General features: G+C 48.2%; 2 protein-coding genes across 2 annotated transcripts; one reads left to right on the top strand and one right to left on the bottom strand.

Moving 5' to 3' along the window:
- Positions 1 to 980: 980 nt before the first annotated feature.
- Positions 981 to 2,593, bottom strand: Dusp28 (dual specificity phosphatase 28). Its single transcript, XM_087905619.1, has 2 exons — positions 2,135 to 2,593; positions 981 to 1,847 (listed from the first exon to the last, which is right to left on the bottom strand). The coding sequence occupies exons 1-2, from the start codon at positions 2,501 to 2,503 to the stop codon at positions 1,725 to 1,727; spliced, it is 492 nt and encodes a 163-aa protein (XP_087761745.1). The 5' UTR covers positions 2,504 to 2,593; the 3' UTR covers positions 981 to 1,724.
- A 5,869-nt stretch (positions 2,594 to 8,462) lies between these two features.
- On the top strand, positions 8,463 to 26,518 carry LOC125405385 (ankyrin repeat and MYND domain-containing protein 1). Its single transcript, XM_048441893.3, has 8 exons — positions 8,463 to 8,559; positions 8,768 to 8,927; positions 11,446 to 11,635; positions 13,822 to 13,965; positions 22,150 to 22,625; positions 24,497 to 24,713; positions 25,037 to 25,195; positions 26,051 to 26,518. The coding sequence occupies exons 2-8, from the start codon at positions 8,785 to 8,787 to the stop codon at positions 26,516 to 26,518; spliced, it is 1,797 nt and encodes a 598-aa protein (XP_048297850.3). The 5' UTR covers positions 8,463 to 8,559; positions 8,768 to 8,784.

Below are 26,518 nucleotides of genomic sequence, written 5' to 3'. Positions count from 1 at the left end.
TGTCCAGTTAAGAACCTGTCCCCATAACACTGATGAGCTACCTAGAGTGCCCCCTTGTGGTTTCAGTCAGAGTTCTACCCCAAGCCCTAGAAGAAAAGTTTGGTGGGGGTGGGGTGGGGGAGGTGTCCTGTACTCCCTGGGGCAGAGGTTTGAAAGTGGAGCCAGGCCAAAACTACAGTTGACTAGCTCCCAGAACTGAGTTGGTGGAATAAAAAGCACCCGATACACTCCACAGATGTCCTTCCAGCTGACCTGGGCAGTATGTCTCTTGCATCTTTGTCACCTCTAGGTGACTTGACTCTAGTCATCAGGTTAGGAAGTATGCCCTGCCCTGCTGGGAGGGCAGTGGCCTCTTGGAAGGTGTTGTGAAGCAGGGGTTGTCTATGCACACTGGGGGTGGGGGGACCTGGGCCTGGAGCCTTGCTCTCTTCAAGTCACTGTAGCCTCAATGGCTAAGTGGGGACGGTAGCAGTGGTTCCTTTAAGGGATGAACATAAGGGACCTGGTGGAGGAAGCTCGGTGGTCAGATGAGCCAGCTTGTGCAGCAGTCCTGGGATGGACAATGCCAGCTGATCACATCTTTAGGACTAGATATTCCCTACAAAGTGTAGTGAGCACTTTGAACCAATGACCGCTGAAGGGCGTGCTCATTACAGTCAGAAACCAGAAGTGCGGGGGCAGGTGGGGAAGGCGGTGTTCACTAGCACCCCAGTACCTTGATCATGAACTGTGTGCCTCACGTCCCCTCAACTTTGGGTTCAGCTAAGTTAGACGGCTTCATTCTTCATTCTAAGGGAGAACCCTCCATCTGGGGACCCAAGTATGTCTCACTGCATAGAGGCAGACATGACCAAACCCTTTAGTCTCTTCAGGGGCAAAACGGGGAGCCAGACCATGACCTTCAAAAAGCTGATGCAAACGGCCTACTTGGGCCCCAGAGACCATAAGCAGGGAGAAGTAGAAAAGGGAAACCATAAATATCAACTCTGGGATTTTATTCACAGATTCATATTTGTTTGCAAATTTACCAGTGGCTACACATCTTTAATTCACACACCTAGTCCGGGTTTTTCTTTGCTCTTCCCTCACTACTTCTTTAAATTGTAACTAAGTTTCCAGGGCTCTTAAGGAAACAATGTCTAAGAGGCTGTGTCTGAAGTAGACCAGCAAGCAACACAAGGTGACAACTGACGGGCCTGCCTGCCAGCTGGGGAGGATGATACACAGTGTATAATGGCAGCTTGACAATTGATACAATGTAGGCATTGATACAGGTTAAGTAAGGGGGCGGGGGAGGTGGGCAGATGCCTTCCTTCCAGGGCACCGCAGCTGTAAGATTAAAGATGGTGGGCCCCGGACCTCCTGTTGGGAAACTCTAAGCTCCTGCCTAAGAAGGGACAAGAAAGAAGTTCAGAGGGAACGAAGAAGCTCTGCCTGCAAGGACAGGCATTCCCTTGGAGGAGGCAGCAAGCTAGGACTCTGGTCTGTCACTCCCTATCAACTGTCGTAGGCTCCCCAGACTCATCGATCCCTTACGCGAGTTCTCTACCTAAAACTTCGTTGGTTTGTATTTGACCCAAACCTGACAAATAAACGAAGCCCCCTTCTTCAGTAGACACTCCTGGACTGCCACCAAGAGGGGGCAAAACCCAAGGCCATTGCCTATTGAAAAGAGGAGGGAAGCAGTGTAGACACCTGGCCACCCAGCCACTGAAGGGGGCGGCTTACTCGGGATCAGCGGGTTCCCGGGGCAGGAGGGCCTGGGCCTGGAGGTTCTGTTCAAACTTCTGCAGCTGAGCCCAGAAACCCATATTGGGCTCGGCTACCGGGCGAGCGCTCTTCACCATCTGCAATCAAGAAAGCTAAGGTGAGCAAGACGGAGAATCCCCGGCGCAGAGGCTCCGCCCCGACGGTGAAGAGTGGGGGGGGTGGAAGGTGAGGGTGGGGTGGGGGGTGGGGGTGGGGGTAGGGCCCGCCCCGGAAGAATCTCTCTCTCTCTCTCTCTCTCTCTCTCTCTCTCTCTCTCTCTCTCTCTCTCTCTCTCTCTCTCTCTCTCTCTCTCTCTCTCTCTCTCTCTCTCTCTCTCTCTCTCTGTGGGGCCCGCCCCGGAAGACCCGCCCCTGGACGCTGGCACCTGGAAGGCGCGCTCCAGGCTGTGGCCGCGGTGGCGCATGAGATAGGCGGTGCAGACGGCAGCCGAGCGGCTGCGGCCGTTCTTGCAGTACACGAGGCAGGCGCCGCCGTCGCGCACCGCAGCCTCCATGGCGGCACAGGTGGGCTCCAGGTGCGTCAGCAGGTCTTCCGCCGGGTCGTCGAACACGGGCACGCGCAGCTCGGCCACTCCGGGAGCGCGCGGCCCGGGCTGCTGGCGGGAGACGTTGACGCACAGAGTGATGCCCGCGCGCACCAGCAGCTCCGTCGCGCTCGCGGCTCGCGCGTTCCCGATGAAGAGCGCGGGGGCGACGCACGCGAACGGCGGCGGTGCGGTCTCAGAGGAACCCATGACCCCGGCAACCCGAGGGTCAGCCGAGGGCCGCGGCTTGCGGATTCCTTGCTGTGGCCGCTAGGAGGCGACCTCACCACGTCGTGGGGCGGAGCCTCTCCTGGCTTCGGCTAAATTGACAGTGGGCGGGGCCAGGAAGAGGTGGTGTGGATGTAAGGCCGGGCAACAGGTGACAGGCGTGTTTAGTAAGTGCTATGGGGCTGGCCCCGCCCAAGACAGCAGGCTACACATCAGTTGCAACTTTATTTCCTTTCGTTAAATGCTGTCTAGTACATTGCTCCGTGGCACCCCCAATTTTTCCTTTGTAAAACATGGTTCATATGCAATAAAACTACCACAATGAATTTGTGTCTTCCTAGACCAGATTTTTTTTTACTTAATCATAAATTGTTTGGATCGGTGCTGCGACTTCCCAAAGCTTATTTAGAATTATTTAGTGAGGCCGTGGAGATGGAGATGGCACAGGGGGTGAAGGTACCTGTTGCCGAGCTTGATCTGAGTTCTATTCCTGGGACTCACACAGTTGGAAGGAGAGAACCGACTCTTGCAAGTTTTTCTCTGCCCTGCACATGAGTGCTCTTGTATATACAAGCAATCACAAAATTGTTTTTAAAATTAGAAATAGAGGAACTTAGTGCCTATGAGAGCCATTTTTTTCTGATGTCCAGAATTTTAGAGGAATAATTTTCCTGTTCATAGCCATGAACAGATCATCTCAGCTTCAATTTTGTTACAGCAGTGAAACTTCTGGTTTCATTTCCATGCTTAACTTTTACACCCTGAAGTCAGTTTCCATTACTCCGTACACCCCGGTAATAACGTTTCTTCAAAAATCTTGGCAACAAGGAAAAAGATGGACCTACTCTCTCCCCTCCTGGTGACTCCCAGCTCACGACTGTAGCCTGGTTCTCCTCTTGTGCTAAATCCTCAAATATCTGCAGCCAGATCAGTGTCGCTGCCAGCCAGTGCAGAACAGGCCTTACCAGCAGCTGCCTCAGCTTTTTGACCCCCCAAGGAAGGAGCTGACTTGACTTTATTGGGACAGGAAAACAATGTATGGTCAGAAAACAGTTCTAACCTCAAAGGAAATGAGCTAAATATGAACAGCCATGGCTGGCAACAAGGACTCAAGTTGCCTCAGATAGCTTGTTCCAATGTAGAAAGTTTCACTAGTGTTTGTAGCTACAGAACAAAAGGAAGGCACTTCTCAAATACATTAGTGGAAACATCAGGTAAGTGGGTTAGAGAAAAATGGGGAGATCTGGTATAGGTTTCAGACACTCTCTGGGGACACTTCTTAGCTTTTGGGTTGGAGGCAGCTAGTCTATTAATACAGTCCAAACACTTTTACCTAATAGTCACAGACCGTTAGTGTATGAACCGAGGGCGTGCCTGCTCCAAGGTATGGTTAAGCAGAAGGTTTTAATTTTTATTTATTTGTTTTGGTTTTTTGAGACAGGGTTTCCTTGTGTAACCTTGGCTGTCCTGGAATTTGCTCTGTAGACAAGGTTGGCTTTGAAATCACAGATATCTACCTGTGCTGTGGGATAATGTTCCTGTACCCTGTAAAAAGTTGTCACTTAATATTGGTTCAATAAAATGCTGATTGGAGAATAGCCAGGCAGGAAATATAGGCAGGGTGACCAGACTAGGGGAATTCTGGGAAGAGGAAAGGCTCAATCTGCAGTTGTCAACCAGACGCAGAGGAAGCAAGATGAGAATGCTGCACTGAGAAAAGGAACCAAGTCACATGGCTAAACATAGACAAGAATTATGGGTTAATTTAAGTTGTAAGAGCTAGTTAATAAGTCTGAGCTAATAGGCCAAACAGTTTAATATAAGCCTCTGAGTGTTTCTTTGGGACTGAACGGCTGTGGGACCAGGTGGGACAGAAACTTCCGCCTACATGCCTGCCTGAGATTAAAGGCATATACCATCACTGCCCAGCTGAAGGTTTTATTGTAGATATGAGGGAGAGTACAGCCAGAGGCATCTGGAAGAATCCAGGACAAAGAAAGTAGTAGACAAAATATGGCCAGCAGGCTGGACTTGGCTATGAGAAGAAAGAAAGAGGGAGAGCAGGAGAGGAAAACAAAAGAAGAGGACCAAGAAAGGGGGAAAAGAGAGATCATAGCTGAAATAGCAGGGCTATAAGGACAATGAGAAGCTGGAGGGAGGGAACCCCTTGAGCTGGAGAAGTTTGAGGTAAGCGTGAGAAGAGTCAGGATGCCAGCATGGACTCTGAAATGTGTAACAGGTACTAGTGTACTGAGAGAGCTGGAGGCTACAGATCATTATTTGTTCCTTCTGAGTGAGAGTAATATGGTTCTTTGGTGGAGGGGAACCAGATTCACGAGTTCCAGGGGAGTGCTGGCATTTATGAGACCACGATGTGGGCAATGAATGGCTGTTAGGAGAATTAAAGACAGCCCAGGATCATTTAACTGGATGAAATGATCTTTCCAGCTCTTTCCGGTCTCAGTGTTCTAATTGTCCAGTCAGCCTTTGTAATAATCTTTAGCTAAGTGTCAGTCTTTTGTTTGTTTGCTTTTTTAAGATTTATTTATTTATTTATTCATTCATTTATTTATATAGTATTCTGCCTGCATATATGCTTGCAGGCCAGAAGAGGGCACCAGATCTCATTACTGATGGTTGTGAGCCACCATGTGGTTGCTGGGAATTGAACTCAGGACCTTTGGAAGAGCAAGCAGTGCTCTTAACCACTGAGCCATTTTCCAGTCCCCTTTTGTTTGTTTTTTTCTACTGACTCTACTCCCTCAGTTTATAGGAGCCACCCACTCAGGTGTACATTTCACTTTTCCCAGATCTGGGAGCAAGCTCTGGACGCTACCATGTGTCAGGGAGGCCTCACACCCTGTGATGGTGTCTCAGTTACTTTTCTATTGCTGTGCTCAGATATCATGATCAAGGCAACTTATAAAATTAAACATTTAATTTGGGGCTCAGGGTCACAGAGGATGGAAGAGTGACTATCACAGAGGAGAACATGGAGCAGGCAGGCAGACATGGCTCTGAAACAGTAGCTGAGAGCTTGCATTTTGAAACAAAATCACAGGTAGAGAGAGAGGAGTCCGGGGAGAAATTTAACTGGATGTGGAGGGCTTTTGAAACAGCAGATCCCATCTCCACTGACACCGCTCTAACAAGGCAACACCTCCTCATCCTTTCCAAACAGTTCCATCAACTGGTTATCAAACATTCAACCTTCTTATTCAAACCAGCACTGTTCTGGAATAATCTTTTTGTATACTGTGAAGATGTGCCTTTGACAAGGTGTGTTCTGATTGGTTTAATAAAAGGCTAAATGACCAATAGGTAGGCAGGTAGAGAATAGACGGGACTTGTAGACAAAATAGAGCACCAAAAAGAAAGTTCCAGGATGAAGAAGATGTCTTCATGACAGCCAGATGCAGAGGAAGCAAGAGATTAACCAGCTGTGCTGAAGAAAGGCACTACCATGTGGTAGGGCATAGATAAGAAATATGGGTTAATTTAAGTTGTAAGAGCAAGTTAGTAACAAGCTCTAGCTATGGGCTGAGCATTTATAATTAATAAGTCTGTGTGTGGTTATTTGGGGAACTGGCTGGCAGGATAGAACTGAGTGGCAGGACAGAGAAGGTCTACCTACACACCACAGATGGCCTCAGGAGTGGGACTGGACTAATGGGAATGAGGGGGGAAGGGTTGGAAGGTTTTTCTGTCCTGTCCAGTGGCCAGCATGGAAGACAGCTTTGGGTAAAGGCAGGGCGCCTGAGAGAAACCGAGTCATTGGAGTTTGGAACCACTGAATCAAACCAAACTTGGAGTCCTACTCTAGGATTGCTTCATGTGCCTCCCTAGAGGGTATTGGAGGTGGGTGTGGTTCCAAAGCCTCTGACCTGATATCTCATGCTCAACTCTACTGAGCTCATGAGTTGTTTACGAAGTCTATCTACCTCTGGGCTGTTCTCTCCTCTGGGTAGCTGGAATATACTTTCTGAATCTGGGCTTTCCTGGAGGTGAGCCCTGACTCTGGCACATTGTGCTGATTGACCGTTAGTGTGAGTTAACAAATCAGTTCCGTAGGTCATAACCAGTATGCTGGGTTTTTTTTTTTTCATTAAAGATAGAGAAAAGAATGGACTACGTGAACAATTGGGTGTATGCATGCAGTGGATGAACTCCTTATGAATCTTTCTGAGCTTTGTTTTGCCGTAGTATAAAGGCACAGTGTATTGCTGTCTTAAACATTCTCACTGTAGGTTGAAGGCAAAAAATTTAAGCCCCTGAGAGGACACACAAAACAGCATGCGTTTAGAACTGTTCCGCAGCTCTGCCTTCAGCCTGGATTTTGAGACACCTCCTGCCCTTTATAGGTAACTCACTAGTACTGAGTGTGGACCACATTCCAGCATCAGCATCAGTGTAGGGAAACTGCCCGGGTGCTGGTTCCTAGGCCTACTGAAGATCTGTGGAAATGCTGGGGTGGACCCAGAAAGCCTGCCTTGGTATGGCTTCATATGTGCTGACATTTTACCTACCATTTAGTGAATCTTGTTATTTAAAGTCACAGAGCTAAAGTGAGGGAACACACACACACACACACACACACACACACACACACACACACACACACCACCTTAATGGAATTTTTTACTTAGTACATGCCACATATATTCACGACAGTTTTGGCTAGGGCTAGGTGACGGGTGAACAGCATTAGTGGGACCCAGTACTGTCTGTCTTCCAGTTTTATGGGAACCTAAAACCATGCTATAGACAATAAAGGGAGAGTCCTTTTGGAATTCCACTTTTCTCACCATTGCTTCCAAATATCAAACTTGAGTCTAATATGTGATTTGAAGTGATTTTCTTTGCTAATTTTTCAGTCTTTAACAGGTTTAGTAGAAAAAGCCCCATTTCCAGCCAGTGATTCACTGAATTCTATAGCAACAGCAGTGGCTCAGTAGGCACCTCATGTTTGCAGATACCCATTTTGGCAATGCAAGCCGCTAATTTGCTGAAAGCAAGTTGGCCTGAGATCAGTTTCCAACTGTCGAATCTGTGGAATCTGAGTTTACCAATTCACCAACATTTAAAAAGCTAATGTAACTAGGTTTTCTTAATGAGTGTTAACATTTTATGAAAACATTACTTTTGATTAACTTGGGAAAGGTTGGGGGTTGGGAGGATGCAGGGTCTCACTCTGTAATCCAGGCTAACTTCTAACTTGCAGCGATTTTCCTGCCTCAGTTTCCTAAGTGCTGGGATGAGGGGCTTGTGCCACTGTGCCTAGTGAACGTTTGTGACAAACTATAGAACTATAGCTTTTTGATCTTTGTATGCCAAGTGTCCATGTATTTATTTATGTATATAAACAAAATTTCAGGACGTTATGTGGTTTTGGCCCAGCCTTATCATGTGCATCTCCTCCCATCACTCAAGGCACATTGGTACCCAGCCCCTCAGTGTGGCTCTGGACGCGCACTCCAGTGCTTCCTCCCTGCAACCCTGTTCTAGAAGCCCCTCTTCTAGAGGTCTTTCTCTCTGCCAGGACCAGGCTGCCGTCTAGGGCTTTGCAAGCGACTACAGCATACAATTGGGTTTAGCAGTCAGATGATCTTAAACAAGCCATGACCCCAGGGTCTTTCGCCGAGCTTTCTCCTTGGGAATGCAGGCAGCTTCTGGTCCGAGGCTAACTGGCAGTGTGGGGTTGACACGCCGCGTTTACTGAAGGACTCGAGCTTTGGCGGTAGCTGAACCAACGTGGCCTGTTCGGGGTTTGACGGTGGCTGGGAGGAGGCGTGGTAATCTCAGCTCCGCTCGTGCATTGGCCGAGGTTTGTTCAGGGGCGGGTCTGGGGCGGAGGAGTTGGGGGAGGGTCAGTGCAACCTGGCTGGTTCCGATTGGCTGGGACTGGGAGCACACAGTGGGCGTGGCCGTCTCCAGGGCAACGTGACGCTCGAGTAGTGGGTCTACCCTTGCTGTGCTCTGAGGTGCTTGATACCTCTAAGGCAGGGTCTCCCGAGTGCGTCTAGAGGTCAGCAGGCGAGGTTAGATCCCATGTGGTCCTGACTGCCCTATGCGGTGAAGGGAAGGCCAGGGAACCCCCAGGAAAACCAGTGAGCCTTCAGGAGCTAGGGGTGTCTGCTTGGAGACTCCGAAGAGGGTCGCCCAAGTTAGGTGGGACTGTGGGCGGGTCCCCCAGCTGCCACTGTCCTCGGTCATGAGGGCGAATTGTGAACACAGATTTGCTTCTAGGTTTGAAGAGGACAGACATGGACGACGTTCGTTCCATTGCCACTTTGGACTCTCAAGGCTCGAAAACTTTCAGTTCCAGAGGTCTGGAGGGAAGGAGTGGTCAGTCTCCTGACACCGAGAGTCAGGAGTCTGTGAAGAGCTACACCTTCTTCACCAGAAGGTGCAGGGGACCCGCTGGCAGGAAGGTGCAATTAGCACCACAGGGCCATGCATCAGCTGGAATTCAGTATTGGGGCAAGCCTTAAAAATCGCTAAAGGAAGGCTCATGTGGTAGCACCCTACTTTAATCCCAGCATTGGGGAGACAATGACATGCAGATCTCTGTCAGTTAAAGGCCAGCTTGGCCTACAGAAGGCTATTCAGGCCAGTTAGTGCTACATAGTGAGACCCTGCCTCCAACATTACTACTACCCTCCCATTACATCGTTAAAGGTTCCTTTACCCTCCCCAGCCTCTTCTCTGGAGAGAGAAAACTCTCAATTATACCAAACCGAGAGGGAAAAGGAAGGGCAAGTAGTAGTGGGAATCCCATGCCTGTTCTTGGAACTATCCGCATAGTCCCTTTCTCTTCTAGGCAGCTGAAGGGAGCCCTGGTCCATCCTATTACCAGCATAGCTCCTTCACTACCCAGTGGATAATAGTAGGGGCTGCTTGGGCCAGGAGCCTCGACAGAGCCTGGTCTGTAATTAAAACCCCCCACCTGCTCTGCACTCATTTTACTTGCCCCTGCTTTGGGCTAGGGTTGGATGCTTGTGTACCTCAAAACCCATGTTGACACTCTAATCCCAAAGTGATGATACTTGGAGGCTAGACTTGGGGAAGTCGTTAAATCCAGATGATGTCATGAGGGTGAAATTTCATGATAGGACTAGAGTTCTTACAACAAGAGAAAGAGGGACCAGGCCAGAGCTCTGTTTTTTTTTTCTCTCTATGCTCTCTGCCAATCTGAGCTCATATCCACAAGGTTCTAGGGAGTAAGTCCTTATGAGCTCAAATATGCTGCCATCTGCACTTAGCTCACGGCAGTTGGCGGCCAACTTCATCTCGCAGGCAGTTGTCGGGCGACCTGTCTTTGCATTGTGGCTGGTGTGAGACTGTGAGACTAGGAAGCTGCATCTGGCTCTGTTTTTGTGTGGTTAGAACCTTATTAAGGCTTTTTCAGGTCTTATGTGGATCTTTATCAGACAGTGGGCACCATTTGCAGGCAGAAGTTTCTTGTCCCGACCGTCTCTTCCCAAATAACCGGCAGCCGCTTCCCAAATAACTGACTCAGAGAATTGATATAAATTATAAATGGTCAATTGATAGCTCAGGCTTGTTACTACTTCTTACATATAAATTAACCCATTTTTTTTAATGCTTTGCCACACGGCTCATGGCTTGTTACCTCATTTTCTACACATCCTACTTTCTCGGCAGCTGGCTGGCATCTCCTCTGACTCCATTCTTCTTCCTGTCATCCTCCTAATTTGATTGTTCCACCTATAGTTCTGGCCTGGCTACCAGCCAGTCGGCTTTTATTAAACCCGAGTGACGAATCCTCACAGTGTACAAAAGGATTATTCCACAGCAATGTATAATAGTACAATATCGTACAATAGTACCATACATATACTGTTAAAGTGGCTTACAGGCTGTGGTCTGAGTATTCCAACAATTTCTGTCTCCTCAAAGAATGGCCAAGAATTAACAATGGTAGTTTGTTAAGGCCACAAGGTTGGGTGTTTCAGCTGACCTTTGGTATTTGTTAGAACTCCTAGAAAGTAGGCTCTAACAACAGGAATGCCTCAGCAAGCAGGATAGATAGATGCACTTGCCAGCAAGAACAAGGGAAAACAAGCAGAAGCAAAAGCTTCCTCCTTCTGTGTCCTGGCTGCTACCAGACAATGTGACCCAGACTTAGCGTGAATCCTCTCCTCAAATTATCCAGTCCAAAAAGTCCTTCACAGGTGTGCCCAGCTGCTTTAGGTTTTAGTTGATTCCAGATGAAGTCAAATTGACAATTGAGGTTGATTATCACAGGGTCTGAGGGAATCCCATGTTGTGTGCTGCCAATCTAGTCACCAGCCAGACATTGGGATTGGTCTCCAGAGAAGAAGCGTCAGCACAGAGCATCCCGAGAGAGCCAAGAGGAGGCTGACGGGGGAGTGTCATGGCCTTAGGACTGAGATCCTTGTCTAAGTAACAACTCATTCCTTCAGAACACAAGGGCCAGAGGGAGGCAAACCTGCCTGGGACATACTTCCCCTACTGCAGTTTGTGCTCCGGCATCTGTTCATTTGTCTGTCAGTTGCTCCCTCTCCAACTGCTCTCAGACCTTTCCTGGGTCTACTTGTGTGTTTGAGCGTCTGGTTTTTGCCCAGCCTAGGGTGGTACTGCCAGCTCAAGAGGGAGGATTGTACTGTGGGCAATCTGTCTGGAAATGGCTAGAGGGACTGACTGGTCCTATCTCAGGGGTGGGCATATTTAGTCACGTCAGTCTGTACCCTTCCCGCACAGTTCATTTCCTGTGGAACCCCATAATCACTGCATCTTCTACGCCCCAATTTCCCTTTGGGGAAACTCGGAGCCTTGGGCTCCTCTGGAGAGTGACAGGAGATGGAGGGGTGGAGTTCTGCACATAGTCACCCTTGGGGTGTCCCTAGTTGCTGCTCTTCTGTAGCTCTCCGTCTTTCTAGGGACCCTTCAGTGGATCCCAGGGAGGATGAGGAGGAGTCTGAAGGCCCCCTGAGAGAGCAGGACCTGAAGGGGACCTACATCCGGCTTGTCCAAGGGGTGCAGAAGTGGCAGGATGGCAGTGTCTACAGAGGGGAGTTCGGACTCAACATGAAGCTTGGATACGGGGAGTTCTCTTGGCCCACGGGTGAGGTAGGTAGCTTCAACATAGGCCTTTCTCCTGAGGGCAGGCGTTGTGAACCTTCGAAGGGACCCGTAGGATGGGGTTTGGGCTTTCTGCAGAATTCCAGAGGCATTTTCTGCACATTTCTGTATCATGTCATGGTTTCCTGGGGGTCATGCATGGGATTCGGGAAGCTGCTGCTGCTGAAGGTAAGTTCTTATTCTGAGTGGACGTTTTATTATTTAAAATGTTTTTATTCATCTATGTGTAGATTTTATCTTGAGCATACTTACCCCACTCTCCACTCCCTCCACCCCACCCAACATGTCCCCTTCCCATGTTAGTGTCCTCTTTCTCTCTCTCTCTCTTTAAAATAGCTTACCGAGTCCAATTAGTGCTCCTCACATTTGCATGGGTGGGGAGCCCTCCCGTGGAGCATGGGCAACCTACCAGCAGGCACACTCCCAGAGAAAAATGGGTTCCTCATCTTCAGAAGTCATTAGCAGTAAATAACTCCTCAGCTACAGGCGGGGCCTCTTAAGCTCCTCTCTCATCCACTCTGGAGTCTTACACAGGCCTTGTGCAGGCAGGTAGCCACATGCTGTGAGCTCATGAGTGTAACAGCCATGTCATGTCCAGAAACCAATACTGTACATCTTTCCTCTCTGGCACATTCTCTCCCCACTTCTACAATGTAGCCTCAGTCTTGCGGGTGGGAGATAGAGACAGATGTCCCATTTAGGGCTGAGGACTTATCAATCACTCAGCATCTTGGAACGTTATAAATCTTTGCATTGATTCCTGCTGCAAACAGAAGCTTCTTTGACCAAGGTTGAGGGCAGCACTAATCAATGAATATACATAAAAACATTGAGAAGGCAGCTTGGCAACATATCAATTTGGCAAAACAACAGGAGTAGTTTCCTCTCCCCCAAAGTGGGAAAATGTTTTAAAGCTTCACATTATTGCAGAAACTCGTGTATTTTACCTTGTTGAAATTGTTTGCTGGCTAAGATTAAAACGATGGCAAAGGATATTCTTAACTATAAACTGAAAATGCACCTCGGCCCCCATGCTGGGCTATGTCCAGGACCTAAGCGAAGACTTCATGGAAGTGGGACCCAAAACCGAGGCCCATGACTAAATTTGTTTGTGCTTCCTGTGTCACTGGCTGGGGACAACAGCTCAGGGTGCAGCAAAGCTGGGGGGTGCAGCGTGCCGAAAGCCTGGCCGGGCCACCAGGGATGCAGCGCTATGGACACTTCCGGTGGTGCTGTTTTCCTTTCTTTTGTGTTCAGGTAGAGGACTTGGAGAAAGAGTCTAGGGATTTTATTGCTGTGAAGAGACACCATGACCGCAGTAATTCTTATAAAGGCAAGCTTTTAATTAGGTGGCTCACTAACCCCTTCAGAGGTTCAGTTCATTATCATCGTGGCCAGGAGCATGACAGCATGCAGGCAGATGTGGTGCTAGAGAAGTAGCTAAGAGCCCTACGTCTTGCAGGCACAGCAGGAAATGGCCTGAGGGTCACACTGAGCACAGCTTGAGCAGAGAGACCTCAAAGCCCGCCCCCACAGTGACACACTTCCTCCAACAAAGCCACACCTCCTAAGAGTGCCACTCCCTTTGAGTCTATAGACCACAGGTAGTCTAGGAGCCCTGGCACTGGAACCTTTTCAGTCTGGTGTTACTCGTGACAGCTGGGGAGTCATGAGCCCCTGTTCTGCTCCTTTGTTCCTAGGGTGGTTCTGCCTCTGGCAATGGTTTCTCTAATTTAGTACCCAAGGCTGGGATTACCTCGTCCAGTCCTCCCTCCAGCATCGTCCATCCAGCCTGGCCTCTGTTACCTGATGAAGAGCTCATCAGAATGGGGCCAGGACTCCTAAGCGGGGGGCTCTGCCAAACGTAGGGTGGGTGCTGTCCTGGCAACAACTACAGGCAATTCTGATACCCTCCTGCAAGTTGGTACCAGAGCAGAGGGCAGGGAGGGTGGACTCATAGGGCTGGCTGCCCGGAGACCAGTCATCACATTGGTTACTTGGCCTGAATGAAGCTTTGTGTCTGAGTACCCAAGAAGCCCATCCCAGCCTCATGGTCCTCATTCTCTGCCGACCAGGAGTGGTGGCCTAGCTTAGCAGTTCCTGCCAGGGTTGGGGTTCCAGACGGAAGTGGCTTCTCCCAGGTAAGGAAACTCACTCACCTTTCCACTCCATAGACCTACCGCGGGCAGTTTTACCGGGACCATTGCCACGGCGTGGGCACCTACACATGGCCGGATGGCTCCAGCTTCACAGGCATGTTTTACCTCAGCCAACGAGAAGGCTATGGCACCATGTACACAAAAACAAAGTTATTCCAGGTGAGGAGATCCTGTGATCGTGTGATAGACGGGACCACTGTGTGTTCATGTGAGGGGCAGGGTTACTATGTGTTTATACGAAAAGACGCTACTATGTATTCATGAGGGAAGAGGCTACCGTGTGAACACACATGTGAGGAGGAGTTGGCCTCTGTGTGTTCATGTGAGAGGGGACCTGTGTCACCTGTGTGTTTATGTTGGGTGAGGCCTTTGTGTGTTTGAATGAGGAGTGGGTGCCGCTATTATCTAGGTTACTGGAGAAAAGGATATTTTTTTCTTTTCTTTTATTAAATTTCCATTTCCGCCCCTCCTCCCAACACCCTCCCACTCCCCAAAAGATATTTTTTTATAATTTTTTTACAACAATCTTTTCTCATTTTACACACCAGTCCCAGTTTCCACTCCCTCCCTTACTCCCATCATCTTCACCTTCCCCTCACCTCACCACCAATCCATTTCTTCAGAGAAGGTAAGGCTTTCTGTGGGGAGTCAACAAAGTCTAGCACATCACTTTGAGGTAGGACCAAGGTTCTCTCCCCCTATCTAGGCTGAGCAAGTTATCCCTCCAAAGAGAATGGAATCAAAAAAAAAAACAAGCACTAGGGACATTTTCTTTTGGCCCAGTCAATTTGGTGTTCTGTAAGCTTCTAGTACCTTCATACGCATATCCTTCTTTAGGTTAGGAAAGTTTTCTTCTATGATTTTATTGATTATATTTTCTGTGCCTTTGAGCAGGAGTTCTTCTATCCCTATTATTCTTAGGTTTGGTCTTTTTGTGGTATCCCAGATTTTCTGGATGTTTTGTGTTAAGAATTTGTTGAATTTAACTTTTCCTGGACTGATGAATCTGTTTCCTCTCCCATATCTTCAACTATTGAGATTCTTTCTTCCATCTCTTGTATTCTGCTGGTTGTGCTTGCATCTGCAGTTCCTGTTTGTTTACCCAGGTCCTCCATTTCCTCAGTTCCCTTGGTCTGTGTTTTTTTTATTGCTTCTGTTTCAGTTTTCAAATCTTGAACTATTTAATATGCTTACTTCACTTGTTCGTTTTTCTTTAACAGAGTTATTGATTTCTTCCAATTTTTTGTCTTTTCCTCCATTTCTTTAAGGGAATTTTTCAATTCCTCTTTAAGGATCTCTATCATCTTCATAAAGCTATATTTAAGATCATTTTCTGCTTCTTCTGGGTTAGGAGGGTCATGTCTTCCTGTTGTAGGACCACTAGGTTCTGGTGGTGTCATATTGCTCTTTTGAATGTATTTTTATATTGACACCTACCCATCTCTTCTACCAGTTGGTGCAGACAGTATCTTTGCCTCTTGGTGCAATCCTTGCAGTCGCTGTCTGTGTCCCAAGGAGCAGCTAAGGTCTTTGGGGATGGGTAGGTTTGGGGACAGAGTGGGACTTGTAGATTACAGGATCCAATGGGGGGGGGTGTTGGAGCAGTTTACCTTCAGGAGGCTTTCTCCGCTGCCAGCGAGTGCAGCTGAGGTGAGTGGGGGAGAGTTCTGGGGTTTTGCCGAGGGGCCTAGGGCCTAGTCACTGGCTGTCCAGCTGGAGGGCTAGTCACTCACCTCATGGTCTCCTCTGTGCAGTTGTAGTCTGTGTCTCAGAGAGCCGCTGAGAAAAAGATATTCTGGAAAAGTTTAAATGGAAGTAGCTTTCTTATTTTAGTAACTGTAATACTGATAGTATACTATCAGTAATAAAGATATAAATAAAAAACAAAAAAATGCATCTATCTGTTCTCAGAAGGATGTTATCAAGTTATTTATCTTTTCTTATTAAAAATACCATGAATTTTTATTTTTAATATATAAAATGTGTCTTCCTTATATGTACTATTTAAAACTTGCCTTCTCCCCTCCCACAGGAAAAAAGTTCACATGATTTTCCACCCCTTAATTTATTAAATATAATTCACAATTATATGCACTCTATTAGTAGAAAGTTTTGAAAGTTTCAAGTGTAGATTTGTCTGCTTGTGGTACACAACGGCTCCCTTACCCCACATCACTGCCCATGCCTCTTTAGTATGTGTTCCTTCCAGTTCCAGCCTTGGCTTTACCTTCTGCCTGTAATTGTGCCTTTGCAAGAGAAGGCCACAAGGTGGAGCCCTGCCGAGCTGGGGCCAGTGTCTTCCTCTCCGCAGCGCAGATCCAACCCTATGTCCCAGTGTTGCCCTTGTTTCTTTAGTTACTGAAGTCTCCACGGTATGAAGTAACCACAGCTCAACAGAAAGTTCTTTAGACTGTTTCCTGTTTGGGGCAACTGTGAATGAAGCTGCCGTACACACATGTTTAGTTTGTTTTTGTGTGTGCATGTAAACATTACCTGCAGGTTTTCATTTTCCTGGGAAAACTTCTAAGTCTAGCCTGGAGGCCACGTGTCTGAATGTTCCCTGTCTGTAATGTTTTGTTCCCCAACAATAACTGTGGGATGCCGGTCTGCATCTGTGTGAACGCTTGGTGTTGTTAGTGATCCTTGCTAATAGCAATGAGCCTCAATGTGGGTGGGACTAGTTCCTCCTTAACAGAGAGCCAATACAAGCCCCCACCCTGTGCCAGGTGTTTATCCATTTTGTTATTTGTTTCCCTCAGAGAATCAGCTTTTGGTCCAGCTTATTTGTCCATTTGGTTCTGTTTTACCACCAGTTTCTTTCTGTCCACCCGCCCGTGCACCCCTGCCTCCGTCCTCCCCGTGCACCCCTGCCTTCGCCCTCCCTGTGCACCCCATATACCCCTGCTTCCACCCTCCCTGTGCACCCCTGCCTCCGCCCTCCCTGTGCATCCCTGCCTCCACCCTCCCTGCTCACCTTTGCCTCTGCCCTCCCCTTACACCCCTGCCTCTGCCCTCCCTGTGCACCCCTGCCTGCAGTGGTTTTCTAGGCTCTTCTCCCTGACAAGCTTTTTGTCAGATATACAAACTGGCTCTATGTTCCACAGTTTTGATTCCCTCATATTGTCATTTCCATTCAATTCAAAGTACATTTTAACTTCTGCTCTGATTGCTTTCTGACCCGTGGGTCCTTGTCATGAGTATTGTTTTTCACGCTCCGACTTGGGCTTTTTGCTGACTTTTTGCTACTAATTTCCTCTGTGCTTGCTTAATTTGTGTGAATTCAGTTCTTTAAATTGGCTGTGACTTGTGTTATGACCTAGCCTATGGCCAGTCTTCTTTTTTTATTTTGTTGTTGTTGTTCTTATTTTTATAGTGCTAAACCTAGGACCTGTGTACGCAATGCTCTAATACTGAATCGCAGTCCCAGGCTTCTTTGTCCTTGTTTTGAGACCGGCCTTGAACTCACTCTGTAGCCCAGGCAGGTCCAGACTTGGAAGTCATCCTGCCCAGCTTCCTAAACCTCTGGGATGACAGGCCTTTGTCACCACGTCTACCCAGCAGGGCTGACTTCGTAGTGTTTGTTTTTAAAATCTGTTTGTTCACATGAAGGTCAGAGGACGTTGGTGTGGAGTTGGTTTCATGTTTATATGCATTCAGAGAATGGAATTCTGATCACTAGGTTTGCATAGCAAGTCTCTACCTGCTGAACCTCTCATCAGACCAAGGCTAACTTTTGTTGTTGTTGTTTTGTTTTTTTTTTCTTTTTTTATACTTTATTTTTTTTTAAAGGAGACAAACTATCTTTTTTTCATTTTGCATACCAATCCCAGTTCCCACTCCTTCCCCTCCTCCCATTACTTTCCACCTACTCCCCACCCCACCCCCATCAGAGAGGGTAAGGCACAGTGCTTTGAGGAAGGTCCAAGGCCCTCCCTATTGTATCTAGGCTGAGCAAGGTATCCACCCAAAGAGAATGAGTTCCAAAAAGTCAGTACAAGCAGTAGGGATAAATCCTGGTGCCCCTCAATCTGCCCCAGCCTTACAACTCTCACCTACATTCAGAGGGTCTACTTTGGTCCTCTGCTGGTTCCTTCCCTGTCTGGCTGGTCCAAGGCTAGCTTCTAAATGCATTTCAGCAGCTGTTGACCACAGTGTTTCCAGAGTCACATGTTTCCGCTGTTTGTGTTATTTTAAGTTGAATATACGCTTTTTGTTTTGTTTTGTTTTCGTCTGCTGACTCCGTCAGTGCTCAGACATGGTGAGTGAGGGTGTCTCACCACAATTGAAAATTTTCAAATTGCTCCCTACAGCGCCACATTCATCTTAATAAACTTTGAGACTGTGTTATTTATTTAGTGAGTAAAATTGGAGATTTATTGTATGTCCCTGATATTTGTTTTATGCCCTTTTATTTTAATAAACTGATACACCATCTTTAGAAATAATCTCTTCAGGCCAGGCTTGGCCTAACACTTGGCAGGTAGAGGCAGGTTGATCTCTATGAATTGGAGGCTAGCCTGGTTTATATAACAAACACCAGGACAGCCAGGGCTAGAGAAAGAGAGAAAGAGAGATCCTCTCTCAAAAGCAAATAAATGAAAAAGGGAGAAAACCAAAACCCAAACAAACAAAAATCCTCTTCAATATTTCATGATCCAAATTTATGAATTTAGTGTTAATAAAATTATATAGATTTTGGGATGTTATTTTCATTGTGGTGTATCTGTCACCATGATTTTAAATAATTTTAGATATTTCTTCTCTTCAGTTGTGGTCACTGAACAGTTAGATCTGCCTTGTTCCCTACCGTGGCCGAAAGCCATCACGATCGTGTCTACTGAGTGGTTGAGAAGCAGCTCTCTAAACTAAGGTTTTCTGTAAATGTGAAACACGCACGCACCAGGTTCTTTATTTTGACAGTGCTGGCGCGGAGCCCAGGGCCTTACACATGCTCGACATGTGTTCTACTGAGCATCACACTCAGCTCCCGCAGACCAGATCACAAAACAAACAAACAAAAAAAAGCAAAATATCTGAAAAGCTTTGAACATCAGGTATATTTATTATAAGTGATAGTTTTGGAAAGGTTGAGCTAAATATTAACACTATAGTAAAATGAATTCCACATCAGGGCAGGAGATGCAGCCCATTTGGTATCACAGGGCTCACAAAACTCCAAGTGTGATCAGCGGCACACAGACACTGGATGTCATAGTGCATGCCTGTGATCCAGGACGCAGACTCAGGAGGATCGGAAGATTAAGCTCATCCTTGGCTACTTAGCCCAAGTCCAGCCTGGAATAATCAGTCCCTGTCTTGAAAAAGAAATGGAATTTTGCCCAGATTTTGACTTTTTGTAGTGTTGTTACCGGGAAATTTAAAATCACATGTTTAGCTCTTGGTTTCTCACCTGCCTTTGACCAGGCAATTTGTCGTTAGTAGAAGCACATTTGGGATTAAGTCTGTTGCCTGGTGTGCTGACCCACAGTCTAGCATTCCTCCGCTTCTGACTTTCATTTGGATTGAGAAGATATTTTTAAAACCAAAAACATCATCCTATTTTCAGACTATTGGTTTATAAATTTTACACTTTTTATTCTTTTAGGACTCCCCCTACTCCCAACATTACAGGATAAGTTCTTGGTCTGAAAAATGCAAGAATGAGTTTAGATTATTTCAACTCCATTTTCCTATTTTGAGTGATATGCTAATTTTGGATATTAAAAGCACATATTTTCCAGGTTTTTTTTTTGGGGCAGCATATCAGGAGATGCATTTTGTTGTTGTTGTTTGTTTGTTTGTTTTTGGTGTTTCAAGACAGGGATTCTCCATGTAGCTCTGATGTCCTGTAACTTTCTTTGTAGATCAGGCTGACCTTAAACTCAGAGATCCACCTCCCTCTGCTTCTTCAGTGCTGGGGTTAAAGGTGTGCATCACTACTGTCTGGCACACACACACACACACACACACACACACATTAATTTTTTGTTTTTTTTTAAACATCACTCTTTACGTTTTTATAAATAAAATCATAGTATATGTAGTACTTCCTGTCTGCTTTCTTTTGTTTAGGGCATATTCTTTTGAGGCTCATGTGTTTCCGTGTTCCACTTAGTTTTATTATAGATGAGTATTTCACCGTGTGGCTATCTCACGGTTTTGATGTTGCTATTGTTTGCTTGCTTGCTTCTTTTTAATTCACCAATAGACGCTCTCTTGAGTTCTTCAAAATTTTGGTAACGTCGAACTGAGAGGCAGTTGCTAAGAACAGTAGTCTCCCAGTCTTCGTGTAGACACACGCCCACGTTGATTCTCACCTGGACAATACCCGGGAGTGAGAATGCTGGTTTCGATGGTAAGCGTGCAGTTGTTTTTCTAAGAACCCCCCAAACTGCTTTGCAAAGTGGTCACGCCATTTCCGCCCTCAGCAAACACTTCAGTGACTCCATGTTCCTATCCACACTTGACAGCCTGTCTGTCTCTTGGATGTCAGTATTCTTGTGGGCACGAGGGGACGTCTCCTCGTGGTGTGGGTTTGGCAGGCGATGCTGATTCTGCCTCACGCCTGTTTGTTATCCGTATATCTTTTGTGGTGAATTGTCTGTTTATATGCTTAGTTAGTGGTATTGATTAGGTTATTTGTGTTACTACAGTTAGAGAGCTCTTTTTGCCCACTCTGCCATGTGAGTAAATCACATCGTATCAGTGATGTGGTTTAAAAAGTAATCTCTCAGCATTGGGGTGTCTTTTGAGGAATTAGCTTAATGCAATTAGGATTCAACCCTGGGACATGGGAACACTAAGCTCTCTTGTGCCAGAGAGCTACATCCGAGCCCTCTTTAGCTTTCGTTTGGAGAGAGGGTCTTACCGAGTCACTCAGGCTGATCTTGAGCTTGCTCTGCCATCCAGCTTGGCCTTGGATGTGCAGTCCCCTCGCCTCACACTGGAGTAGCTGAGGTCTGTTCTTCTGTGAGGAGCCAACTCGTCGGGTTCTGCTGATGTTTGGACTGCCTTTTTTGAGTGGTTTCCTGTCAGTGGAGCTGCTGGGTCCTGATCAAGAACTCTGTGGACTCCACGCATGCATGCGACAGCGTCTTTCCCCCTGGAGTGTCTCTTTCCCTCCGGCCCTTGTCTTGCTAGGCTCTCTAATGTCTCTTCCGCTTGCTCTTACAGCTGCTACCTAAGCTGAACTTTCCAGATGAGGGTGCTGCTTCCCCGATGGGCCCATCAGGCCCACAGACCACCTCACTCCTCACCATGTCCCACCCCTCCTCTGACTTCTGTCTGAGTCTCCCACCCCAACGCTTTGGCCCCTCCCAGGGCCTTCTGGAAATGTGTCTGTCACCCCACGTCACCCTGTAGAGTGAAGCCATCCTCAGACACCGCACCCCTCTTTCTCATGATCCACTCTACAGACCCTCACATCGCTCACCTCAGACTAAAGTCAGGAGGCCGAGATGAGATTGTTTTGTGGTAGATGAGGGCACAGGTACCATCATTTCTCTATTTTAGGCCATTGACTTTGGTTGACCTTTGACCTCCCAGTGACCTCCAGGCATCTTTGAATGCAACTTTAGAAGCGGCATTCTTGTGGCAAGCTAAGTCAGACCACTGCTCACTGTTTTCTTGTCTGAGATCCTTTCTTCTCGGCATACCCAAGGCCGGTGGTGATGGAAACATTTAGAACGGCCTAGAAACTGCACTCTCCCTTGGGGCCTTAGAAAGCAAAGAGCAATTCCTCTCCTCTTCTTCCCCTTTCTGTCCTCTTCCTTCCTCCTCCTCTTCTCCACTCTGGAGTGAATCAGAGTGACAGAAGGGATGGGGCTGGTTCCTAATAAGCTTCTCTGAAGGCCCTTATCTGAGATAAACAAATAATTAGGCTTTGATGTTCATTGAGCGCAACATCACAGGCCACAATTTCCCCATCCTCTTAAGTAGAGAAGTCTGTAGGTAAAATGGTCTGTCTAGCAGCTAACTTCAGGCCTGCGGGAGTCTCTTGGGATGAACACACCTGTATCTATTCATCACAGATTCAGCTTACAGCCCTCTGTTGTGTCCTCATCGGAGAAAGGCTACTCCTAGCCTGGCCCTTTGTCTTCCAACTTGGCCACAGCACCTTCTCCATGTCCTGCATTCTGAGCACCATGGTCTTGCTCTGTCCTAATGCCCAGCACACGTCATGTCATACTTCAGCATGTGTGTGTGTGTGTGTGCGTGCATGTGTGGTGTGGTGTGTGTGGGGGGGCTGAATGAGTATATTTTCTTTTGCTGATTTTATAGAACCGCATCTAAGTGGAAAGCTCGACTGAGTGTCTCTCCTGGCCCCGGGGACTTCCCTTGTAGGGCTTGTATAAAGAGGATCAACGGTTCGGGCCCGGCATCGAGACCTACCCCGACGGCAGCCAGGATGTTGGACTGTGGTTCCGTGAGCACCTCCTCAAGCTGGGGACAGAGGTTCCTGGCAGCTTCTCCTTGCTGAACTACCCAGAATTCTTAGACTTCCTCACAAGCTCCAGGCAGAGAATCAGCCTTTCGGATGAACAGAAGACGGAGCAGGATCTTTCCGAGGAGGAGGAGGACCCCTTCTTTTATGAATATAAACGGTTTCTCCTGAATGATGACCTAACGCTGCCTCCCGAGATGCATGTCTATTCGACTGACAACAACCACCTGCCCATGACAGGTTCCCTGCGCAAGGAGCTGGATGACCGCATCTTCTTGAATGAGATCCCTCCGTTCATTGAGGATGAAGAACCCTGGCTTATCACAAACGAGACTCCTTTGTTGGTCAAAATCCAGAAGCAAACTTACAAGTTCAGGTGATCCGTCTGTTTTTTCTCTTCTTCTTATCCCCTCATTGATTAGGGATCCCTTTTTGGAAGGGTTCTGATGTTCCCCCTTGCTGGGCTGCTGCTAAGGGCCCGAGTACCTCTCGGCATTGCTTGTTAGAGGAGTATGAGCTCACAGCCTTTGCTTCAGTGACTCAAACGGGTCCCTGCTGTGCTGTGAGACCAGATGGGTGTCCTGAGGGTAGGGAGCCGGGCAGAGCGCTGAGGCATCTTTGTCTGTGTAGGGGAACAAGGTCTTTAGGCTTCTATTTGCACACTCTCTGGGAGAGGAATGGCCAGGAATGGCTCATAAATGTGCAGCTGCTGTAGTCCCAGGCTGGGATCAGGACCCTGAAGGGGATATTACCTAGGATAAACTTCTGAGCAGAATCCTGAGGGCACATCTTGGCTTTTGGACCTGCATACATTCCCTTTCCTGTAAGCCAGAGCTTGGGCACTTTAAGGGCAGATTCCTGTTCGCCATTAGAGGCTCTGTGAGTCAAGACTCTCCACGCCATCATAATAGAAGAGATCACTATTACTATCATTTGTTAATGAAGGGTCTGGCAGAAAGTCAAGGGTGGGATGCAGGGAAGGAATGGGATCTGCAAACTGATTAGACCTCTGGCCTTTGCAAGGAAAGCCGTGAAACCTGGCATTGCTCTGCCATATCTGAGGATACCCTCGCTACCCACAACCCAAGGGAAAGTCAGCACCCACCCAGGGAAAACTGTTTACCTTAAAAGTAAAAATACTCAAGTACCTTCTACTATCCTTACGTCCTTAAACATAGCCCTCAGATATCAGTGAACATTTTAGAATGCATTTGATGGGCACACGTGACTATTTTCCATCCATCTACCCATACATCTATTCTTCCTTCCGTCCATCCACCTATACCCCCACTCCACGGACCCATCAATCGATTAATACATCCACTCACTCATCCTTCCTTTTACCCAAGAAACCACCCTTACATCTGTCCACCTGTCTACCCACCCTTCTATTCATTCAATCCACCCATCTATTCCCCCATATCCATCTTTCTCCCCATTCCATCCTTGCATTCAGCATGCACCTTTCCATCTACCCACTTACTGTGTCCATCCACACACACACACATATTTACTCCATTCACCTGTCCATCCATCCATTCATCCATCCATCCATCCATCCATCCATCCATCCATCCATCCACCCTTCCATCCATCCACCCTTCCATCCATCCACCCACCCACCCATCTATCTACCTATGCCACCCATCCATTGTGTAACCATCAACTGAGCTCACAAACATTGACGATTATCGAGTGAATAAAATTCATGGGTTGTTGATTGTGAATGGCATTCTGCGTACCCGGGAAGATTCAGTGTGCTGTGATGACCTGGGCCATGGGACACTCCTATCGTCTCCTCCAACAGAAAGCAAATGCGCAGAAGGTGGGATGCCTTTGCTCGACTCCATCAGTGGAGCCACGTGTATGCCACCCTGCTGCCCACTCAGGGTCCTGCCATTGAGCGCTTATTCCCAGTAAAACAGTAGGCAGTCCAAGGAGCCAGCCACGGACAAAGTTGCAGTCCTTGCTGGGGCAGCACTTGACCTGAGTGTTTTACCTCTAGGTCGCATGTCCGCCTCACTGGGTACTCCGTCCTGATTGTAACTGGCAGGCAGCCGTTAGGGCTCAGGGTGATGGAGGAGTGATGGCTGCGGAGAGAATGGAGAGCCCAGGGAAGGAAGGGGAGTTCTGAGGGCTCGGAAGACAGAGGAGTGGAGGGAGGCAGCCTTCCCCCCCTTGGGCTCTTTCTTGTGGTGGGTGATCCAGGTTCTGGTCCGATACCAATGAAACCGGTTGTGTTGCCAGGAACAAGAGTGCTCACACTAGCTGGAACATAGCGGCCATCCTGGATGGGAACCGCAGCTCCTTTGGGCCCAGCGGCCCCAAGGAGCGTATTTCCAGGGAGATGATCCGGAAGGCGGAGGAAGGGGACTACGACTGGATTTTTGGAATCCTGAGGGACAACCTTGCCTGTGCTGATGTGGCTGACTCCAGGGGCTACACCGTGCTTGCTGCTGCCGCGGTAAGTCCTTCCCCGACGGGAACCCGGGCCTGTGGGCTCCCTTGTGTGGTCCACTCTGATAGTGAGTGTCTGTTAGGAGCCGGCCAGTCCTTGCTGCTAAATAAAACCCCACTCACTCAAGTGAAAGCAAACGGAACCAGGCTGGGCCTGATCCATTCGTTTCTCCATCTCACACTAACTGCTTCGCCAAGGCCAAGCACGCGTGTTGCCTGCCCTTCTATTGTGCCGCCTTCTGAGGGGCAGCATGGGTGCCAGGTGGTCCTCCTTGTGTCCTGCTGAGGGCCAGTTCCTGTATTCACAAGTCTGACTTTGTTGCTCCCTAGGTGCATTCCCACCGTAACATTGTCAACCTCCTCCTGGATTACGGGGCTGACATAAACAAGCGCTCGGATGAGGGCCTCACCCCCCTCATCATGTGCTTCCTCCACTACTACCCCAGCAAATCCTTCCAGCCCAATATTGCCGAGAGGACCCTGCCCCAGGTCAGCCCCCGTTTGCCACCACACCTCATCATTTACCGTGTGTCCCATTTACCTATATATATCCAAGCAACCTCCCCATATGTGAACCAGTTCTGTATATGGTGAATGGAAAGATAAGTCTGGGGTGGGGGTAAGGGGTCAGAAGAGAGAGCCTGGGAACTCCCAAAGGCATCCTGAGCCATACCACATGTACCAAGGGGTGTGTGCTCCCTATGAGCCACATACACAGCAGCCTGGGGTCCCGAGACCTTCCCAGCAACATGTTGGGAAGTGGGGGACCTCTTAACAGTGTGGCTAGGGAAGAGCCAGTGAATTTGCATTTTGTACACATTCCTGGTTCTGTGGAAGTCACCCGTCTAGGGACTTCCCTTTGAGAATCCAGGTGCCTAAGGAGAGAGGTGGGGAGCGGCGCCCCTGGGCAGAACTGCAGTTTAACCTGGAGCACAAGGGTACAATGAACTTTTGAGTGGCGAGAAAGTAGTGAAGTGAATCGTAACAGTGCAGCTGTGTTTAGCATACGGTGGACTCAGTGTGAGGGATGAGAATGAGTCATCTCCCCAGCAGTCATCCTTGGCTTGCTCAGCGATGCTCATTCTAGGCACGTCCTGTACAGGAGGCACAGGTGGTGATAGAACCCCCAAACAGTGGCTGCTTACTTCTAGTTCTGGGTTCCGTTCAGGGTGGTCCCTGACCCTGCAAGGGTATGTAGACTGTGGAAGGAGCCCCGGGGCCCCACTCGGGTTCTCACGGGGCTACTGTGGAGAGAAGAGGGTCAGTTTCTTCCTTGCGCCACCACCCGTGTTCTCACTGGGCCAGTTCCTTCCCCTAACGAGACCTTTTTGGTGCTTGCCATAGGAACCTCCCAAATCCCTGATCACCCCCAAAATTTCAGTCTTGTTTGGAGAGCCAAACGTGGATTATTTCTACGATATGGGCACGTCCACCCCAGGCGGAGAGGATCTCAAGTCATCGCCACCCCTCTCAAGCAGTGTGGATGATGCCCTGGTCCTGGGTCCTGTACAATCCCGGGACTCCATCAGCTGGAGGAGCAGTGTGGCTCACAAGCAAGACACCCCCTCAGTGAAAAGTATCAGCAGTGACGTGGAGAAAGAGCTGGAGGACATAGTAGAAAACGTGGACGCCAGCACCCTGCACAGCATCGACACGAACTTCGAGTCTAACATGTGCCTGCGAAACTACTCTATCCACGTATCGAAGGACATCCTGGAGAAGAGCGCCCAGGCCTACAGTTCCCTGCTGCACGTCCCCTCCATCTCGGACAAAGGGACCGTGAGGAAAATGGCGCAGACCATGGCTGAGTAA

Source organism: Myodes glareolus, chromosome 1, assembly GCF_982192425.1.
Source record: "Myodes glareolus chromosome 1, mMyoGla1.1, whole genome shotgun sequence".
Taxonomy (NCBI): Eukaryota; Metazoa; Chordata; class Mammalia; order Rodentia; family Cricetidae; genus Myodes; species Myodes glareolus.
The sequence above is the reverse complement of the archived record's forward strand: the minus strand, read 5'-3'. Positions and strand labels throughout refer to the sequence as shown.

Bases quoted from the DNA above. Each gene is read 5' to 3' on its own strand.
- Dusp28 (XM_087905619.1), bottom strand. From the start codon at position 2,503: ATGGGTTCCTCTGAGACCGCACCGCCGCCGTTCGCGTGCGTCGCCCCC. The intron at 1,848-2,134 runs GTGCCAGCGTCC...TCTTGATTGCAG, and splicing joins GCCTGGAGCGCGCCTTCCAG to ATGGTGAAGAGCGCTCGCCC.
- LOC125405385 (XM_048441893.3), top strand. From the start codon at position 8,785: ATGGACGACGTTCGTTCCATTGCCACTTTGGACTCTCAAGGCTCGAAA. The intron at 13,966-22,149 runs GTGAGGAGATCC...CTTCCCTTGTAG, and splicing joins CAAAAACAAAGTTATTCCAG to GGCTTGTATAAAGAGGATCA. The intron at 25,196-26,050 runs GTCAGCCCCCGT...TGCTTGCCATAG, and splicing joins CCGAGAGGACCCTGCCCCAG to GAACCTCCCAAATCCCTGAT.